Source organism: Apteryx mantelli, chromosome 3 (assembly GCF_036417845.1).
Source record: "Apteryx mantelli isolate bAptMan1 chromosome 3, bAptMan1.hap1, whole genome shotgun sequence".
Classification (NCBI taxonomy): Eukaryota; Metazoa; Chordata; class Aves; order Apterygiformes; family Apterygidae; genus Apteryx; species Apteryx mantelli.
This window is the reverse complement of record NC_089980.1, coordinates 106,716,909-106,736,578: the sequence shown is the minus strand read 5'-3', so window position 1 is coordinate 106,736,578 and position 19,670 is coordinate 106,716,909. Positions and strand designations below refer to the sequence as shown.

At 38.3% G+C, this 19,670-nt stretch overlaps 1 protein-coding gene across 1 annotated transcript in view; it reads left to right on the top strand.

The window, feature by feature from the left end:
- Window positions 1–19,670, top strand: part of LOC106492492 (collagen alpha-1(XIX) chain-like) — a 151,024-nt gene that overhangs the window by 51,001 nt on the left and 80,353 nt on the right. The window contains exons 9-12 of the mRNA XM_013952343.2: window positions 1,328–1,408; window positions 3,354–3,479; window positions 4,152–4,214; window positions 15,045–15,098. Coding sequence (XP_013807797.2) covers window positions 1,328–1,408; window positions 3,354–3,479; window positions 4,152–4,214; window positions 15,045–15,098 — 324 coding nt within the window. The remainder of the gene's footprint in view (window positions 1–1,327; window positions 1,409–3,353; window positions 3,480–4,151; window positions 4,215–15,044; window positions 15,099–19,670) is intronic.

Here is a 19,670-nt window from a genome sequence, read left to right as displayed (position 1 = left end):
CATAATGCAGCATTCCTGAAAAAAGCAAGCTGTTGTCTCAGCTACAGATAAAAATGGTGTCCTTTGATATTCTGGGCTATATTCTGTTCCAGAAACTACATTTTCTTGTATAGAGAGTTCAGAGCAATGAATTTGAAAGTTGCAGGAAATGTCAGTTTGTTTTAAATATACTGATATCAAGTTACCAGTTTTAAAGCCTCTGGCTCGAGGTTTATACTGACCATGTGAAAGTTTCAGATGTATTCTGTACACTGTACAGTTTCAGATTAAAATAGCATATTATAATCGCAAGCTAGCATTGTAAGAGGGATCAGTCCTGCAAGGTGCTTATGCACTTTGACCTAGACTCATTCAAGGTCTTACATGTGTGATTAACTTCATGGAGCCAAGCTCATACTTCATTTTATTTTGTAAGACTGAGTTCATATCTGTTTGAAATGTGTGTATCATTCCCTCATTGCCAAGTTACATGCAGGAAAAGGAGCAGATTCTTTTTGCCTTGTGTTGGTTATATGGCACTGACTGGATAATTCTGAGTGGATGTTGCCAGTCAAGAATTCCCCACTTGGAGGAAAACATTATTGGCATAAAGCTGGTGAAGGCAGCAGAGCGGATCCTGTACCACCAATCATTCTCCTCAATACCCAGTGCAAGGGAGAAAATAAGTGGATAGAATACAAAACAGATGCAGAAAGATGCATATTTTAGCAAAACTGTTCTCTGAAATGAGGCCTCTAAACCTTAGTGTGAGTGACTGAAGTCAGTGTGGTCCCTTAACTGTTCTGGCTTTTGTAAGGACAAATTAGCTACTTAATGTTAGGTGTTGTTCCTCTCCACCAAACCACTCAAAATCTCTAAAATAAGTCTTATGTACAGAGCTTGTGATTTTTGCTGTCCAGATGATGTAGTGGAGAGGTCCAGGCAAAGGTCTGTCCAGAGTGATAGACAATAAATATGAAACACAGCTTATCAAACCTTTACTTCAGTTCTTTGCTGTTCATTTACTCCAGTTACCAAAAGATCATTTGCAGAAAATGCATTATGCAGTACCTATGCAGTATGTCTAGCAAGAGCAGTGCAGAGGGTTGCAATTTACATGAAGATAAATTTAATCTAAGTCTAAAGGATTCTACCTGATGTCTAAAGAAATCTAAAATGGGGTTTACATCAAAGAAACATACTGCAGAATTTGTTCCTGAAGTGAGGAACTGTGTAATTGTTAAGTTCTGGATTTTGTCCATTTTTGCTGCCAAGTTTGGAAAATACATGCCAAAACAGATTATTTTTTACAGCTCGTATAAATCTCTTGTTTTGTGTTTCTTGATAGATTGAACTTCAACGCATAACAGTTTATTGTAATCCAAAACTTGCAACAGAAGATACATGTTGTGAAATATCTGCAGACCTGGTAAGTTATTTGCTGAAATACAAATGTGAATGGAAAAGAAATTGTTTCATTGTTTCTTATTAAAGAGTTGTGAAGAAGTTGCAAAGGGAACTTTAGGTTAATTTCATCTAATGAATCTAATGAACTAGATGCTGCTAGTGCTTTTTAAATGCATTTCTTGACATTGATTAGTATCTGATTAGTAACTGAGGAAGTCTCAGAGCAGAGAAAACAAATCACTGCCAATGACCTGAGGATGGCTTCAAATAAGAGTGACTATTTTAATAACTGTATCTAGTACAGTATTATAGGTGAAAAGCAAGCCCATGAAAGAATTTATATGGCAATGGAGAGCAGGAAATATTGGAAGGGGATGAGGGTGTTTTCATTATTTCAGTATAATAACATGAAGCGATGGATGTCTCATAATTGGCAAATACTCTTATCTTTATAATGCATATGCTAAGATGTGCATATTGTTTAATATAAAGGATTCATTTGGTTCAGTGGAGTCACTTTTTCCCTTTGTTTAGATAGATGGAATCTGTATAAACTGGAAGATACTAGAAATACAGTAGAATACAGTTTTGTTGAATCAGGCCCATTTAAAAAAAAAACACAGAAAAAACACACATTAAAATATTAGTCAGATAGTAATGGACAGTCTGTAAAAGAAGACTCCTCTGAGATAGTGGGAAGTAGCATCACCTCTTAGCCTGCAATCAGCAGAACAAGCCATAGTTTGCAGAAGGACTAATTGAGCTCATCTTCAAAGAAATGGGGAGAAGGGAGCTGGAATGGAGGGATTAAGCTGTCCAAGAAGAAAGGAACAGAATACTTTGTGTGAACTGACAACTGCTAGGTGCTCGGAAGGGTAGAAGAGGATGGATCTAATTTATCAAGGGAAATTTCAATTTTAAATAACAATTTCTTGCTCAAATATGTTTCAAAATATATTCCTGACAATAAGGCAGACTTCCTCTTGAATGTACAAGCTCATGGCTAAGTAAAATGAGTAGATTTTTCTGTAGATTCCACTTTGTGCACAGAAATACAATTACAATACAATTAAGAGGTTATGACACAGTGACAAAAAAGCCAGCAAAACACCCTAATTATATATAAGCACAAAAAGATCAAGGGCATGTTTTATTAGTAGCATCTTAAATGTTCATTCAGCTATATAGATAAAAGCAGCATTAGTTTCATGTATACTTCCTGTGCTGAAGACATAAAAATAATGTACAGCTTGTTTATGACTTTCACTCTGAAACCAGCATTATATTTTCTGGGATTTTTTTTCATGACTTTCTTAGCAATTGTAAGAGCTACATTTTCAGTAATTTAAGGGAAGGAGTTTATACTTGGATACAGATTTTTTACACAAACATGTAAATCCTGTGGGAGTTCCCTTGACAGAAGGCTCGCAGGAGACCTTATTATATCTTACTGAGAGCTTCTGTAATTTATCAGGCCCTTAGCTCTCATGGATTACAGACAGCTGAGTGTTGGCTTCAAGGCTTTTTGTTTGTTTGTTTCCAAGCTACACATGCCCAAAATATTTCATTATAAAAAATAACAACAAAATTCACCCTCCCCCCACCCCCAATCCACTCTGGCATTTTGCATTTCAGAGTGGGAAGGGACTGACAAATACCCTCTATTTTCGCATGGGCATTTTCTGGTTTCATTTCTTAAAATTTTGTAAGACTTCCTCTATTTGGGCTCTTTCAGAAGAAAGAAGTGAGCCAGTCAGATCAGTTTTGACCAGCACTGATTTCAGTACAGAGGGATCACAATGGCTAGACTTCATTTTACTACAGGTTTTTCTCTGTATGGGAGTTGTTGTGGCTTCCTTGTAATGGGGTATGTACAGTAGCATTAAAACAGAAAATAAGGTAGAAATAGGATATTTATCTGTTAATCAAAGTGAACTAAAAATCATAATATATTGTTTTTATTTTAGTGCCCCCGTGATGACAAGTTACTTGCCACTACTTCTTCCCCAGTGACTGTTCATGCCAGCAAAATATACATGCTTCCAGAAACACAGCAAGAATCTAGAGACAGATGCTTCTGCTTTCCAAATAAAGTATGGGGTTTTCTTATTGATTTTTAATGCATCACGATGTTTAATCCTGCTAGGTATAAAAAAGCATAATTATTTGTTTCTGTAGATATGAAAAATGCCTTACTGCATTAAAATCTTGTAATATTATATTCCCCAGAACATTGTATTCTATATATTAAATTGCATTATATTATATATGTATATATTACACATATTATTTTATATTATATATATAATATGTGTGATATATATAAATATATACAATATAAATGGTAAACAATATAATAAATAACATGTAATTTAATACATAATAAATATATATAATATGATATTAAATATAATATTATATTTCCCAATTAGGAAAGAAAACATTTTAGATTATTTTAAAAGTTAGAGTTGCAAAGAGCTGTAAGTTTCCATGGTTTGAACACATGAAGAAAACAGGATCAATGATAAAAATGAAAATTACTTTTACAACCTTGTATTTAGTGTAAGTGGTTTTATGAGAGAATAAGTGATTTTCTTCAGTGTTTTTTTTTTAATCCTTCTCCTAGATATTGTGCCATATTTATTCTGACTTAATTGTGTCATTAGGCCTTTGTGATTAAGACTAGGAAAACCAAATACTTAACATATTTTGGATCTGCTTCTGTTTGTTTGCTGATTTTTTTTTTTAATTAAAAAAAAAAACAGGGAGAAGCAGGATTACCAGGAGTAGCTGGTTTGCCAGGCCAGAAAGGAGTTAAAGGTGAAAAGGTAAAATACCTATTACATTCTCTCTCTCTCAAATCTTTACTTTTGTTTTTTTTTTCCCTCTGTCTTAAATAGAAACCTTGCAGACTGTATTATTCCTTGAAGGACTGTCTTTATGCATGGGTTAAAGTCTTTGTCAGTTAGTCTGTGGTTCTGTGAACGTGGCCTTCCCGCTGGGCAGCTTAGAGCTGCCTCACTTGGGGGCCCCCTCATGAGCTCCATGCAATACTGTTTACCTCCCCATGAAGCAAATGCACATCAAACACTGTGCTGGCACATCCTAGTGTCTGTTCTCTTAATCACCAAAAAACAGGAACTCATGTATGTGTCATCTCTGACAAGGATTTGTCAATACTGTGTACTTATTTGTATGCCACTGTTAATGGCCCAAATCTTGTGCTGTGAATTTATCCTTTCAGTGATCAGTAGGAGGGTAAGAATTCACTCATAGGACCTGAGCAATGTATATTCTTTGATATCTCTGTTGCCTGAAATCTTCTTAATTGTGAACAGAGAGGGACTTGACATTGGCAAACCTGTAATATAGGTCGGTCAGTACTGCTTTCATTGGGCCTATTCCGTATTTTTGCTCTGTAGTGGCTTATCTTGACATTCTTTTATTAATTAACTTGGCGTTTTCTTGATACTGAAGGTCAGTATATCAGAGATCTTCCCTTCACAGTCCATTCCCTAAACTTGGCTGGAAGATTAGGACGTCTCTAGGATTGTGTTTTTGTTGGGTTCCGGGAGGGACCAATTTGGATAAACTATTACAAGTCAGCAGGAAAGGCAGTGAATAAGGCTTTTGAGTTCAGGGAATATAGTGTGAGAGGAAGGCATCTGGAATGTCCTAATCCAGTGGTTAAAACAGAGATGCCTAATTCAGCATCCTCCAACAGAGCACACTGTTTAATGAGGGAGCCGAAATAGCTTGTGAAGACAGCCAGAACGGTTGCTTGGACTGCATTGCCTGGCTGAAATTGGTCCACTTCTGAGGGGGCTTATGTATGATTCTTGTCTGTTGTTTGTCACAACATTGCTCATCCCTTTATTTTGCTTTTTCTCATACTAATTTCCACATTACTTAAATGTATGACTGAATTTACATCTCTTTTTGTTGCTATGGGATGGGTAGGAAAGTGTCTACATACACAAATTGGTATTAGGCTATATTTGGGCCCCCCAAATTGTTCTTCTCTTACAGCCTAACGTAGTTGTCCCTAAGATTAGATTGTGTCTTTTCTGTTGTGGCATAAGATCTGGCACTGTAACCAGTACAAAGCATGATTGCTGTTTGCATTTTATCCCTGTGCACTTGGCAGAGTTCATCCACACACCTCTGAATGGGGTCTGTGCCAAAAGCTGGGGCGTATCGTGGGCCCAAATTTTGCCCTGTTTTCACAAGAACAGGCTTTCATGTAAATATTGATGTATGTCTGGCAAACCATCCCCCTGAAGTGTGCAAGAGCATTGCTGATCAAAATTAGTCCATTTGTGTTGGTGACCTTCCTGTTCGTATGCCCCACCTTCCATTATATATTCTTTATGACATCCTGAGAAAATTTCTTCAGTTAACAGTCAAAATATCTATTGGCTTTGAGAAGGTTCATGGGTGGAGGAGCTGCTTTATTTCAAGTCTGCCTTGCCTCAAGTCTGCCAGACTGTTCAGTTTGATACCATATACACCTCTTTGTGTAAAAAAACTGCCTCAAGGACAGTAGTCCCTGTCGCTTTTATTCCTCATGCAAGTTTGGATTCAGTAGTGTTCGCTCGGAGGGATATCTGCCAGAAGATCCTGATTCCGTAGCTGTGGTTGTAAGGGGACAACCTCCTATTCTTTAATGTCTGAATAACTAAGACTCAAAAAGTCGCCAGTATCCTCTTCATTTGCTGTTTACTGGTTTCAGCCCTTAACACTCACATTTCAGACTGCCTGATAGCTTCTTTCTGTTGAATGAAAACCGAGAAGCAGCAGCAGCCAGGCTTAGAATTTAGGTGATCCCTGAAAAATATCCTGTGTTGCTCTTACTGTAACGTTTCTCTCAAGCGAGTAATGGAGCTGTGTATTTCTCAAGTTTCAGGTGGCCAGAAGTCAGGTGGAACTCTCCTGTGCTTTAATATATTTTGCTATATGTTCTCCAGAACTACGTTTCCACATTCTGCTGAGCCAGCATAATATATAGACATCAGCCTCATACTAAACAAATTTATTGTAATTTGCAATTGTCTTCTGATCATGATGTGAATGTCCTGTTTTTTTCCTCAATATGCAGAAATACTTCAGAAAGAGAGAGAATACGGATGGCAGTAATTTGAACAACTACATGTTCATTGAATATACAGACTATTTTTCTGTATCAAACAGGCTACAAAAGTAATTGTATGATATCTTTTTATTTTCAGGTGCTTTAAGTAAACCTGGTGCTCACAAAAGGTTTTAAATTGAAATCCAAAGAGAATTAAATTTTTAGTGTAGTCATAACCCATTCTAAGCTGTGTTAATAGATCGTTGGTTAATGCTTAAGCATGATAGGAAGCAAAAAGACAGAGGCAGAGTGTTTTCAGACATTAAAGTGCCTTTTGCTGCACACCCTAGAGAACTTTATTGCTATTAGAGTGTTTTGTTCATTTATACTTTAATTAAAGAAAAATACTTTTAAAAGGCTATTTTAGGATTGGTAGAAATAAGTTTATGCAATATATTGCCTCGCTATGAAAATATTTATAACACAATGATAAGAGAAAAGAACTTTTGGAGAACAAAGAAGGTGTCTGCCTGCCCTTTCCATCTGTTTTCCTTGCTAGTCTTCATTTCTTCTTTCTCTGTCATTCCTCTTATAACCCAGATTCACCTGATTGCATCTGAGGCATATTTATTTTGTTATGCAGCCTTGAGAATGGCTCCTTTGTGGTCTGATTTTGATTACAGAGGTTAGTGACAGACAAATCTAAAAAGATTGGAGATTTGGCTCAGATAGGGATCTAGAAGTTGGAATTCATGAAAGCAAAAAAATCTATTGGGCAAAAAAAAAAAAAACTTGGGTAAAATACACTTGGCTAACAGTGATGCCATAGGGCTTTTGCTAGTTAGGAGCTGTCAATGTACTTGGTAGACTCATATCTTGTACCAGGCAGAAGGGAACACTGTATATATAGAGCTAAGAATTTATTGTTAGTCCTGCTGATGTTTTAACAGTGTAGTACTCCAATTTGCCTAAGTAATGTGGAGAAACCTCATTGTTAATAGTTTAAATTGTTTTTTAAAAAAAACTCTGTGTTACTACACACCCCTTTCCTTTGGTGTCACGTTAGGCTCTGAGCCCTAAGAGGGGCACTTCGTCCTCCCCAGGCGCAGCGCGGAGGGCTACAGAGTCGCAGCACCCTGAGGTCCTCACCAGGAGGAGTGCGGTGTTTGGGGGGGGGGGGGGGAGGGAGGATCTTCCTCCTCAGCCTTGGGTGCACGGGGGTCTCCCTCACCCCCGTCCCCGCCCCCCCCCCCCCCCCAGGCCGCCTCCCTGGCCGGGGCTGCCAGCGGCAGTGTGACAGCGGCCCCGCCCCGCCCCGCGCACACAAAGGGCTATTGTTTGCCAGGCAGTGACTGCCGGGGGTGTCACCCCCTCCCCAGAGGGGCCCGGCCCGGCCCGGCCCGGCGCTGGCGCTGGCGCTGGAGCAGGGCAGCAGCAGCCCCGGGGCCCCGGCGCAGGCGCTCAAACCAGCCAGACAAGTCCTGAGCCCCGGCACGGCCACGGCAGCGCCCGGCCCGCCGCCGCCCGCTGGGAATGAGAGCGAAGGTATCTCCTGGGCTAGGTACTCGCCGCTTCGCCCCCAGGCCGGGGAGGACTTGAGTGATGCCGCAGAAGAGAGCTTCTCCAACTTGTCTTTGGGATGAGTTTTCTTTCCCACACTTGGCCACTTCTCTGAATTTGAATCTATTGTATTTGTCAGCTGACACTTCCTAATTAGTTTTTTACCAGGTCTAAATACTTCTCTAACCATTTTGTAATCACAAGAACTGTTCCTCTGTGTGTACATCTAATTTTTAAATTAGTGCTTTTTAGCTTACCTAATTTTGCATAGGGACTGTTTCTGAACTTAATCATACAGATGACAGATCTAGTATAAAGGACACAGTCTCTATATTAACCTTTTGCCTTCCACTTTATCACTTTTGGAAGCCCAGACAGTACAATGTCTACTGGGAGCAGCTCTCTTTAGAGAGAGTGTTAGTATGTCTTTCTTGATAGTAATATGTATTTTCTTAAATGGACTTTTCTGATATTATTGACACACATAAAACTGCAGAGATGAAAACTGGGAAAGATAATTTACTTAATCAAACCTTACAAAAGCAACACTCGGATTTTAGTTCAGGAGTGTTTTGAGAACTGACAGAAGCTCCTCGTTTTATCTGAACTAATATGTCCCCACTGTGAACAAGAAGAATATTGTAATGTAGTACTCTAACAGTGTGTGCTGTAGGCCAAATTGCTATCATCCATTGTATTTACTGAGTTCATTTGCTTTTGTTTTAGTACTAAAATCATGACCTGATAAGTACAGAACTCCCCCTTCTACTTCCAGAACTCCACTGAGAATATTTTCCTCCTCTCAAATTCCTTGTAGACTTTGCTTTAGAGATTATATATTAATGTGTCATGCTAATTCACAATGTAAAGATGTTCCAAATTATTTTGTCTCTTAAATTGCAAATATAGGTGTTTAAAAAAAATACCTTTTTAAAAAAAGTTTTTTGGTTTTACATGAGAAAGGACTATAATTTGTTAATTTAAATGGTAGTCACTTGTCATTCTCTCTATCAGAACATTTGGCTTCAGGTTACTCTTGCTGTATGTGATTCTGCAATAATAATGTATGATAAAGGAAACAGGTACTGTATTTTGTGTTTGCTACTAGCATGTAATTTCAAATTCTACAACAGGTGCGTTGAATAATGGGTGAATGGCACAAAGATGTAAAGGTCAATTGCTTTTGAAACACACTGAATCAATGTAACAAAATGATCTCAAGTGTAATATTGCAGGTGGTGTCAGATGTGCAAAATTGTTTCCACTTCAGATAGAAGGCAGTTTGGCAGATTCGATTATCATTTGAAGAAGCGTTTGCTGTCTGTGCTCTCTTTAAGAATTTGGCTTGGCTTATGAAAACTTATGATGGAAAGCTGACAGCAACATTTTCTTTTCATGTCAGCCTACTAAATTTCCACACGGTCCTCTTATGACCAAAATAAACCTTGTCAAAAATGTAGTAGCCATCCTATTGTTTGCAAGATGTCACATTCTGGAAAATGTGCTATGGCTTAAATGTGTTATTCAGTAAATATCTTGGCCTCTGTTGAAAAGAATTTTCATTGTTACCCTTGGTAGAAAATCCTAACAGTAGACTTAAAGCTCACAGTCCTGTTTTAGAATGTTATTACACTGAATGTGCTTCATAACCGATAGTAATACAAGTTGTATTGTTGGTGTTCATCAGCTTATGAAATCGTTCTTGCCTTTGTGGCATTCAGATATTGTTGGTCACTGGTGAGACAGACCAGCTAAGGCTTTATTTCCCTGTGGCTAGTTTACAGTTCTTACAAGGTGTGCGTGATTAGCCTTGTATAGGAAAATGAAGTTATTCTTTTGTATGAGACTGAGATAGTTCTTGGAGCCCTGAATATCTTTTCCCTATTCTCTCTCCCCCTCCCAGGCAGGTATATGAGGCATGGCAGATTTCCTTTAGTACATTTCCAGAGCTGCTAAAAGGGATTTGGAGTTCCAGAGTTCTCATCTCTCTTGAAATGGTTTTGAGTTCTTTTACTTACCAGAGCAGTTTTGAATAACCATTGTGAAATATTTGTGTTATAATTTTAACAGTCTCAGCTTGTTCACATAATTTCATTTTTCCTGGTGGATGTCCCGTGTCTTGAAAACAATACCTATTTCTCATTGTTTCCTTTTTGGCAGCCGAAGGTAGTCATTTCTTGTAATCTTCTGAGGTGAAGTAAGACATTCTTCTCTGGATTGTTGGTTGCTGCTGGTTAGCTATTTTCTTCATTTTTTGTCTTTAGAAATTGTGAGTTAGGTTTAGATCTTCCCTATGTACTGAATGTCTTCTGTTGCTCAGAAGAGGCATACAGGCACAGCAGACTAAGAATATTTCACCTCTGTCTGGAGTAACTGTTGACTCAAAGCTGGGCAGTCATGTGGGGAACAGTAAGGTCTCCTTGTCTAGTTACCTTGTGCATTGAGTAGTAAGAAATTTAAAGAAAATTTCACAGAAAACATACTTTCTATATCTAATCCAGGCCATATAAAGTACTATTCATACATTTGCCCAAAGATATCAAAGCCGCTGGAAGTTAATGGTTTCCTAATGTTTCTGTTGCATCACTGGCAGGAGTCAAATATTTAGGAGCTGGAGTGTCAGGGTTTCTAACATCTCATGGGTACTGAAGTTTTGTCATTTCTCATGGGCCCTTTAAGTTAGAGCTGGAAGCCATCTAATGCCTTCTAATCTAAAGGAGAGTCTGCCTCTCATCAGGATTGGATGATATGGGGAACCAGACCCCTGTCTTCATATTACTTGCTTTCAATTCTGAATATTATGGACTTCATAATCACTGTTGGGATGAAAACTGAGAATGTGAAAGGGAGAGGCAGTGAAGTATTGATATATCAGAAAGTGAATAGGTTTATCTGACTGTCATTTTGGAAGGTAGATAAACCCAAATTAGAAGTGAATGACCTCAGTTTGCCTGATTTTACCCTTGTGCATCACAGGCTTTCCCATCACTATCAGAGTATTTGATTACAAAAAAACTCTTAGGCAAACTGAGGAATATTTTGTGAACCTCTCCCCGAGTAAACAATAACAAAACATGCAGGTTCCATTTACCTTGATATATCAGATTTATTTTTATATGACTGGGTCGGCGATCTAGTCTAACTAGAGGTAATGAGGTGTTTTGGGAAGGAGAAGGACATTATAGGGGAGTTAAATTAATTATTCCTTGGTTCTTAATTTTCAGCATCCATTATTGTCACCAGTTCTTGTAATCTTAAGGACAGGATTTGCAAATGTACATAAGAGATTTGTATCTGAAAATCTTCCTCTGGATTTTTACTTATTAGCCATTTATTCTCATACTTAACATACTAATTTTTAAAACTTCATCCTTAAGATTTTGTTTCTTTAACCCTGACACAGGAGAAAATGAGACTCGGATGGGCTTTAACTGTGAACTAGTTTAACTAGTGTTCAGGAGTGACCAGCTTCTGGCAGTACGTATTTCTGTTGGTTTTGGTAGTTCTAAGCAAATATGATTCTTTATTCTCATTCTTACTCATTTATATACATAAATTCATAAGTATGTCAGTAATTAGTATACTCTTATTAAGGCACAAAAGAGGTTTATCTAGGGAGTAGATTATATGCCTGGAGGTCAGGAACCCTGTTTTTTCCTCTCATCTCTATACCTTTGGCATCCTGAATGTAAGAAAGAGAAATTGATACTTGTTCACCATTATTATGCAGATAATCAGGCCAAAAAAAAGAAAATGAATTTACGATTTTTTTTCCTTTTATTCTGTCAGGCTGCCTGTATGAATGTTCAGTAATACTATTATAGGTTATACAACATGTAGTATCTAACCTTTAAACTAATTGAATAAAAGCATGAAAAACTAGTACTTTTCTCACTGTGGTTATTAAAATCAGAGTTACAAGATAGAGGCATAACTTCATGTCTTCAAGTCTTCAAGAGGGGAGTCCATCTGCAGTTATGAAAAAGCAGTGTAAATCTACCCCAGTTAACTAATTAGTAAGTCATGTATTCTAAAGACTTCCTGACACATGTAGCAGGCTGTATAATTTTAGAGTATATGGTATGTAAAAGTACACTGCTGAACGTAGCAGAGTGGTTCTGGTCTATTAAAATAGTTGACAGTGTCATAAGGGAACAGAGTGTGCATAGATATAACAGCCATTCTGTTGGTGATTAGATAAGGTAACTAGGGGCCATTCCTGCTTCTTTATCTCTCATACTACCAGTGGGTTTATGCCATTCATGCACATAAGATTTTATCCTGCTTTTGAGATAGGACTAACTTAGCATACCTATATTAAGAACCATTCCAGTATTTGAAAAGAGTAGGACATACAAGGTATCCCACATGCTCCTCTTAAACATTGTTATTTCTGGTCAGTGGTTTAAAATTTTTGGATGGAGTGGTGCTCTACACCCAGGTGTTGCTTGTTTTGATTGATTTGCTTGGCTCACATGTTATAAACAAAGGTATTTTCAGCCAAGTTGTGCAGATGCAGTTACTTGTGATGGTTTCTGTGAAGGATTTTCAGAAATTGAAATGGATGGCAAGGAAGGAAGGATGGATAAGTTTTATGGATAGTAGGGAAGCAACAACAATAGTATTAGGGTGTGACAGCTTATTTCAAAGTTAAGGTGACAGTCATTAGGATATATCATTCTGCTGTTAGAAAAAGGTAACAAGGAAACTTGACCCTTAGCAGCTTGATGTTTTCTCTTTTCCCTGAGGCTAGAGACAAAAAGCAATTTTAAACTCTCAGAGCCTAACCCTGGAGTACAATGCAGAGTAGAGCCTAAGAAGAGTTAAGCACTTCTCAATACAGTTTGCTGCAGGCAGTGTGGTGAGTCAGCAACTGCTGAGTGGTAGCCTAAAGGGAGTGCTGAAGAAAGACATATATTATAAATCCTTCCTTTACCCATGGATTAAGTATTTTATAATGGGCGTTCTGGGATATAGCAGATACTGTTGTTGGGAACTCCTTTAGGGTCTCCTTGCCAATCTTATTTCTCCTTTTTTTTAATTTCATTAAGTTTAATAACTTTGTTTTGGAACAGAAGTATTACATTTACACTGACAAAATAAAATAAAGGTACTTACGGTATTCTGTCTATGAAACTCTTTCAGGTATGACTGTTTTAAAGCTAACAGCAGTGGTTGTATTCTGATTCTAAGATACCAAGCTGATGTTATTGTACCGTAATTACATAAATTAAAATCACTTTAAACCTGATGGAGAGACCTGGTTGTAATTTAGGAAATGGTTATGCACTTTACACAGTGGTTCTCTCATGTAAAATGCACAAATAGTCATCTGGATAGGAAACATGTCTCCTTACTCTCAGTAAGAGACCTGGTTGGTGGGATGCAGTTCACTTTGCCTTTCCTAATATTCTGCTTCTGAACTTTGAATCAGTTTGAGAACTCGCAGCAACCAGTGTGCTGACATCGGGCATTGGTGGCCCAGGCCAGCAAAGGTACAGGCTGGAGTACTGTATGCTGCAGAGGGGACAGACCCTGCCTACCCTGCAGCCTAGACAAGGTGTTCTGTTAGACTGTTGAATTAAGAATCTCCTGTCCTGTATGTTACAGATGGAAAAAAGTGGCCGCTGCACCTCTGTATGTGGCTCCCATTTGGGAAGATCATCAGAGGGGTTAATATTTGTTACTACAGAAGGGGTTTATTGACTAAGTTTATGAACTTTGCCAAATGCTGAGATGTTTCTGCATATGCTGAGGATCAGAATTATAAGTTCCCAAGGCTGTCCTATTTAAAAATAATGCACTTAGTAAGTTTAGATGTCTTGGGCACTAATTTCTGAGCAGGGTTTTCCAGGTTTGCAGTTTTGGATTTGGGCATCAAACACCAGTTTACATCCTATTTTAAAAATCAATTATTTTTTGTTTAGTTGTGGCTCCTGTGCTTATTTATGCAACCCTTTCCATCAAAGAACAATTTGATAGTTAAATCTTTTCAAACAGTGAGATTCTCTTCATAAAGAATTGGATTACTGTGAAAAAGGCTGTAGCATCTTCTGTTTGCCAGAGAATTTTCTCCCCTTGGTACAAGTGCACAAACTTAAAGCTTTTTTTTTAATGAAAGAATATAATATGGTTTCAATGCTTTCATTATCTTCCTCTAATGTCCTCCTGTGTTTTTTAATTTTAAGCTTTGTAACTCTCATGCTTGACATCATTAAGCAATATTTATGTTTGGTGTTTTCTTCAACCATTTTTAAGACTCATGGTCTGATTTGCAGCTGCTGGGAAGTTCCATACATCTCCTGATCAATCAGTGATATGTCTCTTAAGACTAAAATTTTCTCACAAACTGCTTACAATTTGGAGTTTGGTTTCTTTCTGGAGGTGGGGGGAAGAAGGAGTGGGCTTAAACAATGTTGTTTTAAAGTATCATGTGCCTGTGGCTTTTAGACCAAAGAACTCTTTATTACATGTTCAGCTTCCTCAGAGAAGAACACACAACCCGGTGAATGTATCCACTTGGCTTAGCTTTACCATCCCAATGAATTCCCTTAAAATCAGCAGAACTGCTTTATAAGGAAATGTATATGTGCAAGTATTTGTCAGATGAGGGCATAAATTGACTTTCTAAATGTTTTAAAATGTATTTATTTTGTCTGGTTTTGGTGTTACATATATGGAATCCTGCCCTATACTCTACTGATACATTATTAAGCATGATAAACAGATCTACAGAGGTAGAAAATATTTTTCTGTTGAATCACAGAATAGCTGAGGTTGGAAATGACCTTTAGAGATCATCTAGTCTGACCGTCCCCTGCTCAAGCAGGGTCAACTAGAGCATGCTGCCCAGGACTATGTCTAGTTGGCTTTTGAATATCTCCAACAACCTTTCTGGGCAACTTGTTCTGGTGCTCAGACACCCTCACAGTAAATACTTAGATTCAGATGGAATCAGATATGACATGAGCAGTAGTTAATAATATCAGAAGTTTTAGAACTTCTAACTAAATAATTTATTTTGTAGGGTGAAATGGGTACCAAAGGACAGGATGGTGTTGCTGGTCTTCCTGGAGAAAAGGTATATTCGTGTATATTCATTTGTAATCTGAGTTACACGGAAATGTTTTCTATGTCAGTAATTTATCTGTAATTATGAACAGAAGTGCAGGGCTAGAACATTTCTATCGTTAAAAAGCTAACTTCTTCCCTTACATGAGCTGCCATGTTTCGCAGCATACTGGAAGAGCTGCTTGGACCAGTAGTTTTCTCCACAGCTGTGCATTTGGTATTTCTGGAAGGGAAGGAAGCCACCCCAGTGGGCAGAGCAGAAGGGAGGTGTTCCCTGGCACCCCGCATACAGAGAGCAGGGGAGAAAGCGTGCCAGTTTGGCTGGCTTGGTATGAAGAGGACATTACCCCAGCCCACAGCAGTTGGTGATACCTGGAGCCAAACTGCCATGTAGCGGCCCCCCAGTGGGAATGTTGTCCTCGTCCCTGGCTGCCATGGAGCACCAGGCTGGCCTGCTCTCTGGACTCACTGCAGCTCTGCTCGGGGGAGCCCACCCTGCTCTGGTCCAGACACCTCAGCCTTGAAGAAGGAAGCAGGAGTAAAGGACACTGTCTGCTACCCACACTCTGCTCCTTGACTCCCTGATAATTCATTGAATTGTACATTTATGGACTGCAAGCCTGGGAAAGGGCTCTCAGCAGGCTGCTTGGCAGAGCTTTGGGATAAACGTCACTTGCCTCTTAGCTAAGGCTTGGAAATAGCCATGGCTAACAAAGTGTACTGGCATGTGTATTCAAGAGGATAGTTTCACTTTGTTTCAGGATGTAATCCATTCACTGTCCCTGCGCAAATTAAGGCACTTGTACAGGTTTATTGAGTTCATAACTAGTTACCTGCACTTGACAGAGAAAATCTACTAGTCTAAAATACAGCATCTTCAGTACAGAAGGCAGTCCTCATAACACTGCCTGGGGAAAGAGCATGTTAGTGGAGTTTCTAATCATTTGGTCTCCTATGTATTTTTTTGTTGTTGTTCCACAGTAACAGTTTAGATAAATACCAGTTTTCTTGTATATGCATGCAAAAAGTTAATGCGTAAATGAATAAGACTTTTCAGTTACGAATGTTAGTGCACTGCACAGATTTTTATAGTGGTGTCTTTAGTATCATGATATAAGTCCTCATCCCTCAGTTCTGTCAGTGTGCAATCTTTCTCATAAGGCACTTGCTCTCCAGTTCTTTCAGTGTCATAAACAAATATTCCTTTTTAAGGTGACTGTTGCTGTGAGAGGTTCAGAATTTCCATGTCACACTTCATTAATTGCTTGGCTTACCACTTTCAAATGTATGCGACATTTCAGTAATGGTAGTGAGTTTAATTTGTTTAGTAATTATCCAGGTTTCTAAGCACCAAAAAGAGTTTCGCTGTACCTGTCAAGTTTAAAAACTATAATTAACAGGATGTAGAATTACAAAACTATCTTTCATGTACTATTTCTTTCTCAAATTACATTTTTGTTATTAATGGGAGCTAGATATATAACACCACAAAATAGGATAAAATGATGAGATTTGCTGCTGATGCTAAGTTATATATGATAGTAAAGTTGAAAGTAGGCTGCAAAGATTTTCAAAGGACCTTGCAATATTGAGGGAATGCATGATTAAGTGGTGTATAAAACTCAGTGTAAGTAATCATAAAGTGATACAGATAGAGAGAAATACAATCCAAGCTTTACATATTCCATGTTGGACTCTGGGCTAGCTATTACTGTTCATGAAAACAATCTTGGAATTATAATTCACTGTTAAGTACTAGCCAAATAAACAAATGGAATTTAGGAATGATTAGGAAAAGAATAGAGAACAAAGCAAAAGCATCTTGATGAAGTCAGTGTTACTAATAAAACCATATTGTGCTGCATCTTGAATACTGTATGCAGCTCTGGTTCCCACATCTCAAAGTGGATATAAGAGTATTGGCAAAAGTTCAGAGGAGGTGCCAAGGGTAATCAAGAGCATTAGGCATCTTCCAATTAAGGAGTGACAGTGCAGACTTCAATCTGGAAGAGACACAGCTGAGGGGATGTTTTATTCTGTGGTCTGTAAAATCATGAGTAGAATGGGAAAGATCAGTAGAGATTTTATTTATTTATTTTGCCCTCTTTTTCAGTGTGAAAACTAGGATGTCAAATCTATCAGATGGAAAGTTCAAAAAGGATAACCAGGGGTCCTTCTTCTATAACATGACTAAAGTTGGAGCTCCCTGCCACAGGACTTTGATGTGTTGAAAAACGATTAGAAAGTTAATGGAATAAAAATGCATAGAGAGTGTCAAAACCAGACAGATACCACTGGTTCTCTGGAATTTCTTGATCCCCAAGTTGCTGAAGACTGGGGAAACTCACTGGAGAAGTATCACTCTATGGTTGCCTTGTTATTATACTTTTCCACAGGTATCTGTTGCTGTCACAGTTGTAGACATATACTTGACTAAAAAAAGCCTTTGATTTGATCCAGCTGGACAGTTTTTACACTTTTGTACTCCCACACATGAACCAGCAGGACGAGTCATAGTACAGCACTGCAGATTGAATTAGGTAGATCTAGAATGAAATTAGAATTGTGTTTTCCCTTGGATCTTTCTGTAGCTCCTTCTCTGATGTTATCTGTAAAATAATCAAGCGATGTAGCTTTTCCAGTACAAGTTGTTATTACATTCTGCATTCTACCCAGTTTCCATGGTTAATGCTATTTGGGTTTTTTGCTTAGTGCCTTGCAGATTCACTGTCAGCCCAAATCCCAAAGCCACTGTTAGTTTACATAAGGCTCAACAGTCAGGGCATATTTAATATCAAAGCACTGTACTTTTCCTGCACATTATAACTCTTTTTATAATCTGGACTATATAAAAGCCAAATCATTGCTGCAAATTAAAAATGAACTACTAGCAAGAACAAAAGCTGTTTTAAAAAGCAGCAAACAAAAAAGTAAGGTTTAAATATTTTGTGCATGCATGGCTAGGTGAGTAAGTTGAAATGCAGACACTCAACTACTGCTGGCTTGAGTAGTACTGCATTATGTGTAATTATTAGTGCCTTTCTGGAGATAGAATTACTTTATTTTCCTGGTGCTGTGAGTGGTGAAATATGCTCTGTCCCTGAGCTGATGTATATGATTCAAGAGCTGGGTGAATTTAGCTGTCTCTGTTATTTTCAAGCTCCTTTTTCTGCGATCTTCTGGATGCTAAAAATGTGCATTGATTCAAAGACAACTGAACAAAATAATGGAAGAAAAATCCTCTGAGGACTATTGCAGACAAAGGCATCGCCTATGTTTCAGGAAGTTGAGTTGCAGATTGTGGAAGCTGGGAGAGCATTCTCAGGAATGTGATACTTGTTTGAGTGGTGTGGCTATTCTCACATTCTTGTGCCCTGTGCTTTTTTGTTTTGTGTAGATGTGCCCCTGAGTCACTAAGTAGTAGTAGTTAGGAAAAAAGAAATGATACATTTATTATGTATGTAAATGCAGTTTGATGCCTCAGTGAGCAAAGGGACTATATCTGAAGCACCCCAAAACTATCCACTGGATTACTCTGTTGCCATAGTTCTTTTCTTGTGGAAAGATTGAGAGAATGAATACATGGGAGATCTTACTCATGTTGCTTAATTTGTCCAATCTATTTTGAAAGTTTATTTTAGGATGACATAAACCTGGCTATTAAAAGGCCAGTTTCTGTAGAACTGATTAGCTCAAATGTATACATCCTTGTAGTAGAAGACTAAAGTTAGAATAATCCTATCTAATATATCCTGATTACTTGAAAAAATCTTACCTCCCAGGAAAATGCTCCATGGTCATCTCCTTTTCAAAATCCATGTAGACAGTGAGAAGTCTGCAGATCTCCTGGGCAAGTCTGTAAGACTTGCATCCTATATAGACATGACTTTCAGGGATCTAAAGTGTGAAAATAGATTGTGTACCTCAAATATCTTCCGTCTGTTGTCAAATGTGTTGTTTGGCCTTTTGTCATTTGCAAGCTAAATTATAGCTGACAACAATTTACAGTTGCCATTGATACAAACGACTCGGTTTCCTATTGCTGCAGTGGTTGTACGACAGTTGTGCAGGCATAATGGTTGCAGGTCTAAATGTAGTGTAGACTGTTAGGGATGTTCTGCCATTTGAGAGGTTTGACCTGCTGTGGGCTAGGATGGAGAACAAAGTTTAAGTTTTGAAAGACTCCAGGGTGATGCTTTGAATAGCCTTGACACCCAAAAGAAAGTATAGATGGCATTATTGAATGCTATTCATCAAGCAGTAGTTCTGCAGTCCCACTGCTTCTTCTATTACAGCTCTTGTAGCTGCCAAAGAAAAAAATAAGGTTTCCTCTGACTGAAACCCCCCCACAACATGCCAGTCGTCTCATCTGCCTTCAGGGCAAAAGCAGTCAGTCTGACAGTACTGATGACTGATCTACAGATTCAAGAATCAAATGCAGTCCCTTTGGAGCCCTACCTCCAGGCCCCAACGTCACATAATTTCACAACACAGTGGATCATGAACTCCATCACAATATGACTCTCTAGTTGATGTCTAATTACCTAGTCCCTTCTTCCCTGCCCGTTTTCAGGACACCTTC